General features: G+C 54.0%; 4 protein-coding genes across 4 annotated transcripts; 1 reads left to right on the forward strand and 3 right to left on the reverse strand.

The window, feature by feature from the left end:
* Positions 1-3,085: 3,085 nt before the first annotated feature.
* PG994_014636 (uncharacterized protein) lies at positions 3,086-4,892 on the forward strand (the record flags this gene model as incomplete). The annotated part of the gene is made up of 2 exons (XM_066866045.1): positions 3,086-3,185; positions 3,703-4,892. Exons 1-2 carry the CDS (start codon positions 3,110-3,112, stop codon positions 4,890-4,892), a joined length of 1,266 nt encoding a protein of 421 aa, XP_066707721.1. The 5' UTR covers positions 3,086-3,109.
* Positions 4,893-7,469: 2,577 nt separating this feature from the next.
* Positions 7,470-8,371, reverse strand: PG994_014637 (Clavaminate synthase-like protein; the record flags this gene model as incomplete). Its single annotated transcript, XM_066866046.1, has 3 exons — positions 7,470-7,835; positions 7,898-8,224; positions 8,267-8,371. 3 exons carry the CDS (start codon positions 8,369-8,371, stop codon positions 7,470-7,472), a joined length of 798 nt encoding a protein of 265 aa, XP_066707722.1.
* Positions 8,372-8,849: 478 nt separating this feature from the next.
* On the reverse strand, positions 8,850-10,301 carry PG994_014638 (cytochrome c oxidase assembly protein cox15; the record flags this gene model as incomplete). The annotated part of the gene is made up of 3 exons (XM_066866047.1): positions 8,850-9,762; positions 9,788-9,922; positions 9,976-10,301. 3 exons carry the CDS (start codon positions 10,299-10,301, stop codon positions 8,850-8,852), a joined length of 1,374 nt encoding a protein of 457 aa, XP_066707723.1.
* Positions 10,302-10,833: 532 nt separating this feature from the next.
* On the reverse strand, positions 10,834-12,968 carry PG994_014639 (cation efflux family protein; the record flags this gene model as incomplete). The annotated part of the gene is made up of 8 exons (XM_066866048.1): positions 10,834-11,006; positions 11,102-11,219; positions 11,276-11,524; positions 11,580-11,735; positions 11,869-11,943; positions 12,004-12,081; positions 12,236-12,702; positions 12,920-12,968. 8 exons carry the CDS (start codon positions 12,966-12,968, stop codon positions 10,834-10,836), a joined length of 1,365 nt encoding a protein of 454 aa, XP_066707724.1.
* Between the last annotated feature and the right edge of the window lie 758 nt (positions 12,969-13,726).

Here is a 13,726-nt window from a genome sequence, read left to right on the forward strand (position 1 = left end):
AGTGTAACAAATCAGTCATCATTGTGCCCGGGTTCTCTCCCTTCTGCTATTACCCAAGGTAGGTACACACTGTATCCGTACATTCAAGTACCAGATATTGACCCCATCATTGGCTGGGTGTGTGGGATGGTAGCACGCACGTACTTGGGTAAGGTCATGATTAATCCGTGGACCGTTGCGTTCCCCAATCCAGATAGTCGATCCAACGTAGTATTGTGAACTTCCGCTACTTACACAACGCCGCATATGAGGTAATGTAGGTACATAAGAGGTTGGAAGCGAACTTCTTCGAGAACTTCGAAACACCTCCTGCACCTCTGCAGCTGTCCTCATCGTCCTGATTCGTCGAGGGAAGGAAGGAACCTTGGAACTTTGGATAGAAGACCACCAAACGAACGAATGCAATTTTTCATCCTTCGAATTGGATGATATCTACATGTTAAATCAAGTAAGTACATACATAGAGAGTAGACTTGTGGTCTACCGCATCGGGCCATCGGCGCGCGGGCTCAGGCAATGGCCAGCCGCTGCAGCCTCCTACCTCCCACGCTGCACCATGACTTGACTTATTACTGTACATGATTAGCATCGTGACATGCGAACCCTGCTGTAATCCTGTAGGATCCTGTAGGAGATCCCGCCTTTCGCCTAGCTTCCTCATCCTCCCGCTCGCGCGAACGACCGTACGGGCAGGCATGCATGCCATGTCATGTCATCTACTTACTGTGCTTGTATGCAATGCCCTCTCCTAATGGACCAGCTACATACAAGAGATCTGCATCTTGTTGCTTCTCCGGGCTGCTCGCTGTCTGGAGACAGTGCCCCCCCTCCCCCTTCCTCATCGGTACCAGGCGTAGTTCGTTCGCCCACCTTTTTGTCAACTTCACAACGATGGCGGATGGGGTAATTGCCAGTACCCATAGCAATCGCCAACCACCTGCGGGTCACGATCCCCCCTGCCCTGCCTGCTGAGCGTAATGATGCGAAACCCACGCTTGAGGCGCCCTTGTTATTATTACAGCATGTAGGTATTGTTACTGTTATATTCGACGACCCGGCCGGCTCCACCCTATGTCGTCTTTGTATCAATGTAGTAGCCAGAGGGTGAGAGTCACCCTCCACCTCCACCTCCACCTCGCAGCCTCGTTTGGAACTCGAGGAGATCCCGCTTCGCGCGGCCTGTCAGTCCTTGTCTCCGAGCTCCTCTCATGTAGTGATTTGTTTCCCCCTTCCCTTGTTGTATGGGACCAATCATTGCATGGGAAATCCTCTCGATTGCCATATCAATCCTGGTGCCCATCTCATACACACTCCCTGACACTCTCACTCATCCACTTCTCCTCTCTAATAAGAAGTCGCCCTCACCCTCAACTGCATCGTGAGTGTCCAGCTGTCTTCTACGTGCTCATTCCCCCCCTCTCCCTTCGACTGCGCGCCAAGCTCTCATGCTCTCGATTTGATTTGGTTGCCGAAGTAGGGCCAACCGTTGAGTCGAGCTCTTTGCGCGTGAGGTGAGACATTGCGTTGCTACATGCGTCTGAGCTTGCCAAGCTGGCCGTGTGCGTGCATGTGTGAGTGCCACTCTCTGGGGTTGTAACTCTACAACTGACACTGTTGTGGACTCTTGATCTGGAGTTTTCGCGGAGTTGGCTACTTGCAGTGGACTGCCACCACTTACAGTGGACATTGACCTGGCCCAACCTTGCACCTTGCAACTTGCGTACGTGCTACTTCCAGCAAGCCAGTCACATAAGACTGGAGAAACCGAGCAAAGAGGAGGGAGAGAGGGAGAGAGGGCACCTAAAACGCTGCCCAGCTTGGCCCAGGTCCGGGGCACCCCAAATAGCCCTGGTTGGCCCATAAGTACTTACCTACTTGTTGACGTATTTGTTCGTGTTGTTCTGAATAGGGCAGCTCACCACTCTCACCACTTACACGCTGGAACAACTCGAGATCCATCGCCGGCCTGCATTCCATGCCAAGCCGCATAGGACCCAGGCACAACGAAACTTTGACTGCCTCGCAGCGGATGCAAAAAACCTTTCTGCCGATAGCACCAGTTGCAGAGCTCCAGTTGGCTCGCATCAATTCCATCTACATTGATCTATTTACATCGACACCCCACGCACACTAACGGCCTTTTTTTGTTGCCCAGGCCAGCCAGCAGTATACTAGGTTAACCCTAGACGTCCGACCCGCCGTCAACCGTTTCCAAGGCAAGGCAAGGAACTTGAAGGCAAGGCTGGTATTCGATCAACTGAACCACCACTTTTTGCTTAAAAGCAAAAGAAGACGAAGACGACGAAATATCCTCACTCGTTCAATTGAGTTTTACCTTTTCGTTTTCCCAGGCCAGGGATTGACGTCCACTTGTCGGGTTCGGTGGATTCTTATTAGTCGGACTCTTCGGGATCTGGCTCTATTTGCCTCCTGCTTTTTCTAGTACAGGTCCTTCTTCACCAATATCTCCCCTCCCCCTCCGGTTATCCTACACTTCGGTTCAAAATGCCCTTCAGTAGGAGAGGAAGAAACAAGAAAGAAAAGAAAAGTTCTTACATTCGTCTTCATTCTACGCGAATCGTTTGAGCGGCTTTCCCCTGCCATCATTACTTGTTCGTCCGGCACTCTGGCACGGTTGCTGCTGCACGCACTGCTTCTTGCCGCAACAGGACAGGACAGTGCAGTACAGTACAGGCACGACACAGGCACACATCCCTGACAGCCACCCCAATTGTCGACAGTCTCTCCAGTCGCTCCTCTCTGTCCTCGCTAGGTACTCGGGCCTTTCATCCCACCTTTTCCCTCGGCGCAGTTCTTTCGCTAGCTGTTGCCGCCGGTGTGACGGTAACGCACCAGCCGAGCCCTCATCAGCCTGCGACAGAGCCGGCGTATCAGTAAAGGCATACTGGTCCGCATCTTGGGATTGAAACTTGACCCCTCTGGGACCCTCTGCGCACCCTTTGTGCGCCACTTATGCAATACCCCCGAAACTTCTTTCTGGCCTTGTGTCTTCTTCTGGAATTCCATTGTTGTCATTACTACTACGATTAGTCCGCTTTCTGATCCCCAGACTTTCTCACTCCCCCTCTCTACACACACGCTCGAGAGAATGCTGATAGACGGGAAAAAATGGGCCTGCGAGGCCTGTGTTCGAGGTCATCGTGTTAGCAACTGTCAACATGCTGGTAAGTGAGAGCCTTTATTGCCACATATCATCATATACATACATACCTTTTTCTCCAAAAACCAAACCCCTCTCCCCCATGTCTTGCTGGCTGGCTGGCTGGCGGGTTATCTCGTTCACCTCCTGCGAGCACCAGCACAGCACAGCACAGCACAGGAAAGCAAACAAACAAAGCAAAGCAACGGTCCGGGGCAAGAAACCGGCGCAAACCACCCACCACCATGGCCAAACCACCACACTGTCTACACTACCGACAGCTCACGTAGAGCTTCAACGGTCTCGGTGCAACGGTATTGTTGCACAGCACGCACATGCTTCTTCCGTCTTCCGCCCGCTCTGCCTCCTGACCAAAAAGAGAGAAAAAGAAAAAGAAAAACCTGCGTGCCTCCCTCCACCCACAAACATCCACGTCGTGTCGCAACCGTCAATCTTTCTTGTAAACATGTCATGTCGCTGCTCTGTTCAGTCCAGGTCTATGCACATGTTGCTAACATGATTGGTCCTATTTGCTTCAACAGACCGGCCCTTGCAGCACATCAACAAGAAGGGCCGCCCCGTCTCGCAATGCCAGCACTGCCGTGCCATGCGGAAGTCGAGGGCTTCTCACGTCAAATGCGACTGCGGCGAAAAGACACACAAATGCCAGCACCTACAACAGACGGTAGAGGGACACCATGACAGCTGCTGCTGTAACCACGGAGGCCGATGCACCTGTTCGCACAAGAAAGAGCCGGTGCTCGATACCGTGCCCGAGTCCGAGTCGGACCAAGAGTGCCTTGCAAGCAAGCCCAAGTCGACGACGGTTCGCCGCCGTCGCGCGAATACGGCTCACTCGGAACCTGTTCTAAGCTTCGATGAAAATGGCCACCACAAACCTGCGCACAAGCACAACAAGGCGTCGCAGAAATGCGGGCCTTATTCCCTGAGCCGAGCCACTCCATGCACAGCAATATCAGTAGCGGCAGCATGGCGAATCGGTCGACGGATAATCTCCTGCATGGCAATTCGGCGAGCAAAGCCCGCAACAAGGATATCGCAACACTCAGCGAGCTCGAGTCGAGAAGGCGCCAGGTCGGAGCAGGTCTCTCCATCATTGGGAGGAAGTTCGACCCTGCAACAGTTGAACGGGTCTTTACCACCCTTGGATCTCTCGGGCATCCAGTATCCCGAATACACGCCCGCTTTCGACCTATTTGGCGGCCTGTCCGATCACGAGCCCCCATACAGCGCCGGACTCAGCGCCGTCTCTGTCGACTGGGGCCAGTACGATGGCCTCGAGCTGAACGGCGACAGCTTTGCGCCTTCCAGCTTTGACCAAGCCCAGTCATTTACTGGCTTTGATTTAGCTGCTACGGAGCCAACCTTGACGTCGAATTCGGCGATGTCTCGAGAGACGAAGATTTTACCCCTGCGTTCAGCGAAGCGCAGATTGAGGGGTTCCGACAGAGCGCAGCAACCAACTTATCTGAATATGTCGCAGAATCAAGGCTCGATGCTCACCAGTGGTGACGTCTCTAACGTCGACCTCGACCAGTTCAAAGGCGCAGCCGCCGCCAACAAGTTTCTGCCCAACCTCGGGTCGCTCGACGACGCAGGGGCCGGTATGGCATCGCTTGATGAGGATCCTTACTGGTCCATGAGCAGCTTCGCGGACGGCGTGACCGAGTCGCCTGGTCCTGTGAGGTCGGCGTTCTGGGACACGCAATAACACAAGTCTCGCATGGCTTGCTGGACGCGGCACACGGACTCGGGCAACAGAGTCGCTTTTTGACATGGCATTTACAGGCGCTGCTTCTGCATCGTTCACGATACCAATGACGCGATATGCCCCATCTATGTACTTTTCTGCATCCTACATCATTTCCAATGGCCTTCTGTTATCGGCTTTCTTCTCTTGGAATCGTCTTGCACGATGACAATCACGGACGGCGCGGGTTTCTGAAAAGCAAATTTACTGGAGAGTATAGGGCAAGAGGCGTTTGGGGGTGTATCGTTATTTTCCCCTCCCGTTTTGGGTTCCTCTGCAAGACAGCCAAGCCAAGCCGTACGCATTCCGCCCTGCTTGGCATCTGCCACTTCTTCGGGACGGGGGTTTGTTTCTTAGACATGCAAGACAACGAGAGCTATCATGGGTGGCTTCCTGGGCCATTTGCGTTGCACACACTACATAGAGGTAGAAGGTTCTGTTTCTCTTTTTTTTCTCACTGTGTTCTTGAGTTGGCCTTGTTATAACTTGCTAGGCTTTTTGGGCGTAGGATCTATAGAAGAAACAAGACATGGAAGACAAGATGGGCGGTTCTCATTCCGATGAATATGCTTGGCATTTCCCCCCGTATATATATTCAGGCCTTTTTCCACTTTGGACATATTAATCCACAGCGACCGTTGCAAATGGGACGCTAGGTATGATGACGACGTGACGGGCATTATTGGCGTGCAGGTATCTCTGTATTCGGCCGAAACGGGGGCTCAATTGATCACGATCTCTCGACGGGGTGTAAAGTACATACCTCCTATCTATCAATGTGAGGACAGACCTCTACCGTACTTGCTGCACCGCACAAGTACTTTATAGTTTGCCAGAGGATCCGCCGATGGCCCAACTGAAGAGGGTACAGAGGCAGGCGCACCGACAGGGATATCTACTGTACATCTACAATATCGAGGGTATTTGATAGATACCTACCTCGTACTCCTACCCTGCCTACTTACCTACATGTAGTAGGAGGTAGATGAGCTGTCGCACAGCACTGCAGTAAAAGGTTGATGAACCCCCCTCTACCCCCCTTCTCGGCGATCCACCGGATGAGTGCAAGTGTGCTTGGCATACTTTACCTAATGGCGACCAGCGTGGGGGGCGGAGGAGCAGATGGCGTCGAAAATTTTCATTTTCCTTCTTACTTGTAATTTCATGGTGCAGTGCCTCGCGGATCCTCCACGATGCATCGGTCCCGTCTTTGCTGGTACGGTGCGGTGCGGTGCAGATACTGAAGGTACGGATGATGCAGATAGCGACAGATACGCCATGGCATGGGTGTGCTGAATCAGGGCAACCGAGCGCAACTGCTAGCTCGGCACACCATGACTTGTATACACGATCGGATCGGGTGGTTTCGGTGGCTTTGAGGCCCAGAATTGATTGGATTGGCATTGGCATTGGCATTGGCGCTTAAGCTCTTGGCCGGGCGGTATGTCGTAATTTATCAGGTAGGTAGGTAGGTAGGTAGTTTGGTGTCTTGTTTTCCGGGATAATAGCAGCAGCAGTAGCCGCCGCCGCCGTTAAAAATAGATTCGAGTGAACACCGAGAATCACGATCCTTCCATGGTCCGGTTCAGCTTCGGACAGCGCTTCTTCCCTCTCGCAATCGCCCCTCTCTGGTCGAGCAATCCTGGTATTGGCTGGCCAATAACTCGATTGACGCGGCAAGCTTGAGTAAACAAGTAATGATAGATTCGGCGTGCCATGTCGGCACAGCGTGGGAATAGGCGCAAAATCGATCATCTGAGATATGACTTGGCTTCGACGACCAGCTCCATGGAAGAGGAGGGGGAATCTAGACCTATTTATCTTGGGTCCCTTTTTAATCGCGCCTGAATGCATCCAGGTCGGGTTTGTTAGCTTCCTCTGTATGTCCCACGGCTATGAGTGGTTTCTTTACAGGTAGACAATGAGGCATTTACCAAACCTCGCGGGTCGATATCACTATCGGATCATGTCTCACGTTGCCACGATAATTTCCCGCGACGGTTATGGGCTCCCAACAGCCTGGGCTACGGGTGTAGCAAAACGAAAGAGACCTGGATGATGATGCACAGGTAAATAACTCATTGCGAGATACTCAGTGGCTTAATTGAAAGTGCCGGGGTCTCGTCTCCAACGCATGTACATCTGCACATCGCAGAAGCAGATCCCTGGCAGTCATACTCACATGACTGGTGCTGCGACTCTGCGGTACGTCTTTCCAATCCGGTGCTCCATATGTTCTGCGGTCGTCATGATTTTGCCCGTTGCCGGCACGCTACCGTCCAGCGGCGCCAGTTGCACGTCCGTGTTCCCGTCCACGAAGAAAGCCATCGAATACCTGCCCTGCCTGCCCCGGTTGATGACCCGGTGCACCGTGCTTTATAGACGTTCGTCCAGACCGAGAGCATGTCCCCAATGTTGACTACCAAACACTCCGGCTTCGGCTCAATCGCATGCCACTCCCCGTTCTGCCGTCCTGAACTTCTAATCCGCCGCTACTGTCCTGCCACAGAAGAGTGATGGCACCTAGAGAAGCTGCTGTCAGCGACCAGAACCGAGTAAGCAATGCGGGCAGTAGGCTCCGTCATCTACCAAAATCAGTGTGCGCCCCTGCTCCCAGCTGCCGCTCATCGGAGCTCGTCTGCGGGGGTAGTGCAAGAGCCGTAGAATGCACACGGGGTCGTTGGACATGAAAGGCACAAAGACGTCGTCGCCGTAGGGAAGGCCCTTGGCTAGCATTTCCATGATTCTGTACGCTAGGTCAAACAGTTCTGTGTAGTACTGCTGGGCGGGAACCCGGAGGACATGGTTCTCCAAGCTGGGAGGGAAAACGTTGGGTCCCATCAGCTGCGGATGGTCCTTGACCCGCTCGTCGTCAAAGTCCATGTGCTGGCCGACACAGAACCCCTGGCCTACTCAGTAACGAACCTCTGGGGGGGTTTTGGGTTTGGGCATCATGGCCGGCATACCTCCTTCAAATCAGGTAATGTGTCAGCCTGGAGTACCTGCGAGCCTATTAGCTCATACCCGCGGTTGGTCAACGTTGGGTGGATGAGCTTGGTCTTCTCCTCCAGGGTAAGGCGAAGAGAGCCTCGGCGGCCCGCTGCATCGTGTTCTGTAGTCCTTTCGAGATGCCATGGTTCACAACCTGGAAAAACCCGCTGGTGGTGCAGGCTTTCCTGATTGCTTCCACAACGCCAACTGCCGCATCGGAAGACGGGTCTATCAAGTAAGGCCCGATGTCGACGGTCGGCACTTGGAAATAGGGGCTTGGCTCCGACATGTTGGTTTTCTGGCTCTCTCGCGATGGGTGCAAAAGGGTCGTGCCTCTAACGTACGTGGGTGACGGACCAGCCGCTATTTGGTATGGTTCCAGTAGTCGTGCCACCTGCCATATCATGGGTGTGTGTGGGGGGTGACGCTGAGTTGGTCGCCTGATCCATATCTTGCTGACAAAAGACCCCGCGCTGATGAGAGCAAGCAGAAGCGGAGGGCGCCGCATACCGTATCGTAAGTAGCTGCAGAGCGCAGGCCGTTCAGCCCTTTCGCGTGTGTGTTCATTGGTAGTACTAGATACAGAGCGATGCCTTCAAGCTGGGTTGCAGTATTCTGTATTTGACTTGGGAGGATACACAGGACCAACGTCTCCCGCTGAGACAAGCTACTACTATGTACAGCGGGTCGTCCCCATCCAATTACGCACCAAGATAGACCATTGTTTGTGACACGTCTACTGCCCGGAACGATCGCCCTTCTAGATCATTGCGGAAATGCCGTGATTAGTCAAAGGCTATTTCCATCCATGTCCATTCACGGGCGGATGACAAGCTGATACTGGACTACTTCCGATACATGGGTGAGGCGTGATGAGCTACTATAGTACAGTTCCGATCTACATTTTCTGGGATTCGTCGACCATATCTACCGTGTTGTCGACTTGAGCTTTCGTTGGGCTGAAGCTATGACGGACCTGGGAACTCGAAGTCGCTGTCCTACGATCAGGGCGCCGGTCAAAAGAGCCAAAGCGCCAGCCTGATGGGCCGCGGCCAGGGAAATGGGAACCATGTAGATTAGTGTACTGATTCCCAGCGCCACCTGCAACGATGCCAGATGGACGACGCCGAGTACCCCTTTCTTTGCATCCTTGGGCAGTGCAGCAGCGACTCGACCTGTCCTCGAGTAAGCAAAGAGCGCGAGCACGGCACAGAAAGTGGTGGTGGCGAGGATGCGGTGGTCTAGCTGAACCAGACTCGGGTTCTCCAGCATATTCCGCCACCAGAGGTCCGATCCATCTTCCTTGCGCGAGTAGAACTTATCCCAGAGCTCCGACTTGGGCGGTGTTAGGCCGAGTCCCATCTTGGGGAATTCGTTGTAGATCAGCCCGGCATCGAGACCGGCAACCAAGGCGCCCGAAAGAACCGTGACAAAGACCAAAGCTGTGAGGGCGGTCACAGACCTGCGGAAAGGCACGAGGGCGGGGTTTTTGAGAGCGTCCATGACCTTGGCGGCAGCAGCCGGATCGGCTACCAAGCGCCTAGCCCGCAATGCACCGAGACCGGCAAGCAACATCCAACTATAGCACACGAAGGCCGTGGCCAAATGGGTTGTGAGCCTATACTGGCTGACACGGGGGTGGCTCCCCGGCGCGAACAGGTCGTCCTTCAGGCCGCTTGCTACCATCCACCAGCCAATGGCGCCTTGAAAGCCGATCAGAGCGCTTATACCGACCAGATTCAGGGCCATGCGCTTCGTCACGCGACGGCGGGCAATGAAGTATATAGTGGGCAAGACGAAGGACATGCCAATGACGCGACCCCCAGAGCCTGTGGGCCCACTCCATGAAGTAGATCTTCTTGAACTCGGCCAAGTCCATGTGGGAGTTCAACATCTTGAACTCGGGGGAGGCACGGTACTTTTCGAATTCGGACTCCCAATGGGACTGGGACTGAGGCCAAAGCGAGCCGGTGACGGGTTTCCACTCTGTTATGCTCAAACTATGCCGAGGGTTAGCGAGCGTGATTGTCCTTGCAGGTTTGACAACACATACCCGGACTCGGTCAGGCGTGTAAGTCCACCGAAGACGACGATGCCGAAGACGCTCGCGGCGCTGCCAAGGAGCCAATAGCCAACGGCCTTGGAGTTTGTCTCGGGCCAAGCGGGCTTTGCGGCCGAGGCTTTCGTACTGACCGAGTTCAGGGTGGTCGTAGCGGGCTGGGCTTGGGTGCTCGCTTGTCGTACGATGCGCAAAATTCGGGAGGGACGCATCGACGGTTGCTGTGTCTGTTGTCGCAGGCATTGACGACAAGCAATAGGAGCAAAGGGAGGCCGGAGGGCAACCCTCCGCAGGCCAGGCAGTAGAAGGGATGACGACATTCTGGCTGCCTATCCAGACCAGAGTCCGGTGTTGTGAGAGAAGTCTCGGTGGAAGAAGATTTGTTGGATGATGGGATGGATGGGATTGGAAGGGCAGGAATTGCAAACAGTCGAACGCTTTCCATGCGGTCGCACCTCTAGGGAATAGCACTTGGCAGTCTAGCAGTCTAGCGTCGGTCATTGGTCCCATCGGCTGCTAAGTGGTCCCCTAAACCCCTACCTACATGTACATAAGGTACTTAACAAGCCGCATCAACTAAGCCCCCACCACCTGGGCACAGGCACCATCCCAACTTCCAGGCATTCCAAGCAGAAGAGGCACTGAGAGGCACTGAGAAGAACCGTCACGAATGCAATCATGCAGAATGCACTCAAGTCAGTCGCCCCAGGCGTGTCATTCGATTTGATACGTCGGGCCTTGTTCTATTTTGGTCTTTCCTAGTCTTCTCAATGTTGCCATTTGATCCGTGTATTATTCCTCTTCATCCCTTGACTTGATGCTCCCCATACATCCGGCTGGTCTTGCTCGGCCTCACTCCTCCTCCCTGCTTTCATTGTCGCCCTTCTGTTTGGCCCCGAGTAGGACTTCCATCAGTGACCTTCTCGGCTTCTTGTTCTTCTCGTACAGAGGCTTGTGCTCTTCATGGATGTCATGGTCATCGTCATAGTCTACATGGACAAAAGCTCGCTCAACGTCGCCAAGACCTGCAGGGCACCGCAAATGTAACAGATCAGCCAACGCGCTCTCGCTTACTCCCCAAGCATTGGCATCATAGCATGGGGCCACAGGCATGACTCACCTTCCAGCTTTCTCTGCAGCGCTTGGCTCACATCATGTGACACCCGCAGCGGTATGTCTTGGTCCATGATGATATCAACCTCGACGTAGTATTTCTGCCCGGCGTGGTATGCGCGGCACTGTGTCTTCGTTAGTTCCGTCCCAGCGCCCGGCTCGGCTTGGCCTGGCTGCTTACCGTCTCGACCTTGCGAATTCGAGAATCATGGGTCATGCTCATGTAGATCAGCTTCGACACGAATTCTCTGGGCGCTGCTTTGCCTACAAGCAGCCATACTTGTTCGAAGGCATTGGACACCCACGAGAAGAGGATGAGAAGCGCGATGCAGATGGCGCCGATGGGGTCCAAATACCACACCACCCGGTTGCCAACCACGGACATGACCAGTCCGAAGATGTTGACAACAATGTCATTGCGATGATCGATCTGGGCTCAAGTCAGATTTGGCCATGTGTCAGGGGCCTGCAGGGGCATGACTCACAAAGAAGACATGCACCGAGGGGTACTTTCGATATGCTACGCAGTAGAGCATCATACTGCTCTTGGCGAAGATGGCAACCGCCACAAATACAATGGGGATGATGTGCAACTCCTTGGATTCCGTGGCTCCACCGCCTAGTGTTCGCGCCGACTCGACCTACGTTGTACCAGGTCAGGATCAGCTGAGGCTGAACACTCGCGCGTGATACACACACACACACACAAATATATTATATATGCAGGGAGGGGAGTGAGGCTAATATGCGTGCCAATCGCGGGCCAAGACTTACAAGAAGTTGAATGGCTACTGTCGTCATCAAGGCGCAGAAAAGGATGATTCCGATGGTCTCGATTCTAGTCCTTCCCTATACGTGCGCCGTTTAGATGCAGTTCTCCTCCGAGGTTCATCGTCATACAAAACTTACGACTGGGTACTTGTACACGCTCGCCCTGGCGGCGAGCCAGGATGTGATTAGCATAACAAAGGACGATACAAGGTCCATCTGCCTACAAGGTTAGGATGCCAGCTACTTTGTTTCTGTGGAGCCCGGGGAGGGATTCTACGAACAAAAGCATCGGCAGCAGTTGCAAAGAGCTAAGCACCAGGGGTTAACAAAAGGTGTCTCTCGAGGAACCATAACATTGGGGCCGTTTTACCGAGAGCGAGCCTGTCGATACGGCGGCGTAGAGCTGAATCACAAACAGACAGAAGTTGACGACAAAGGAGCCAACGACGGCGAACTTGATCTTGGGCGCGACGCGAGCATCCTCCTCGATCTTGAGCTGTTCCTCGTCATCGGCGCCAAGGAACTGGTCGATGAGTTCGTTCTGGCGAGTGTAGAACTTCTCGAGTTTCCTCTTGTTGCCTTTGGGGTGGTCGATTTTCATCTGACGTTGGGTGACATTGTCATGACGGTGACGCCCAAAGTTCATGGGGTCTGCGAGGCCGATGGTGTCGTCGGCACCAGTTGTCACCACGCCCCCAGTCTGGATGGCAGGATCTTGTTCCTCAGGGTTGGATAAAAGGTTCTCTTGTTCGCCGTGGCCAGCAGCTTGGGATGGCCTGGCCGGGACAGGAGAGACGGGCATGATGACATGGTCACCCACAGCCGTGGCAGAGCTAGCTGCATCTTGTCGCGCCGATCAATGGGTTAGCCTCATCAACCACAGCAAGAGCAGCCGGGTGTGCAATAGCAGCATGGAGCCAGATCTCAAACACGTCCAGACTTCGGATGGGCTGTTTTCCATGTTGCGAACAAGGTCGCGTAGGGATGGTTTGGTTTGCTTCTGATCTGGTCTGATCTGATATGGGTACGGAACAAAATGGGGAAACAAACATACCAGTCGCCTGCATGGTGGAGGGCGGCGGTGAGTCGCCAGAGAGAGCCATTTCGAATGGTACGGCACGAGCGTGGCTGCGAGAAATGATATTACAGGAGATGTTTTGGGAAAGAGGAAACTCAAGTCGATCACTGCACGATGGGACGCAATATTATATAGGCCTTGTCCACCCGGTGGTCGTGAGGGCTCCTACCGGTGGACCAGGTTGCCGTCCTTGATCTAGCTCGCTTGTTCATGATGACACTGACGACGCGATGGGGTTGGAATCACTACGCTACCATAGAGTAGGGTACATAGGACGGGCTACATTGTCAGGGTGGCACACTCCTGGCCAGGGGTCGAAAGGGCTGATAGGTAGGTGGTAGAAGGCTGGTTAGGCGGGAAATACAGCAGAGGCCGGCACTCGCAAGTGCAGGACGGATAGGCCGTTTCAAGACGGGTAGGCGAGATGACGGTGTTGATGTTTTGGCGAGGAGAAGGAAAGGCGCCAAGTCACAAGAATAGCAACGGTTGCAGGCCCGATTGGTAAAGGACCTGGTTCGTTTCGATTCATGTCGGGACATTTGCAAGCCGCGTCAATCCTGTCGCACGGTGACACACTCGGCAGCTACATAGACAGACGATCGGCTCTTGGCGCTGTCTGAGAATTAAGCGCACGCCCGCATGCCCACCCGAACCCCAGGTTCTTAAACAACGCCAAGCGCCCCTACTGTCTCAGCCTCCGACTACCTTCTACATACATAGCAGCACGACTGTTGGCGACTGTGGGCGACTGTGGGCGACGGCAGCCACGACAAGAACTTCCGA

The sequence above is a fragment of the Apiospora phragmitis genome, assembly GCF_038363925.1.
Source record: "Apiospora phragmitis strain CBS 135458 chromosome Unknown utg000014l:1.0-1827420.0:1.0-1829600.0, whole genome shotgun sequence".
Classification (NCBI taxonomy): Eukaryota; Fungi; Ascomycota; class Sordariomycetes; order Amphisphaeriales; family Apiosporaceae; genus Apiospora; species Apiospora phragmitis.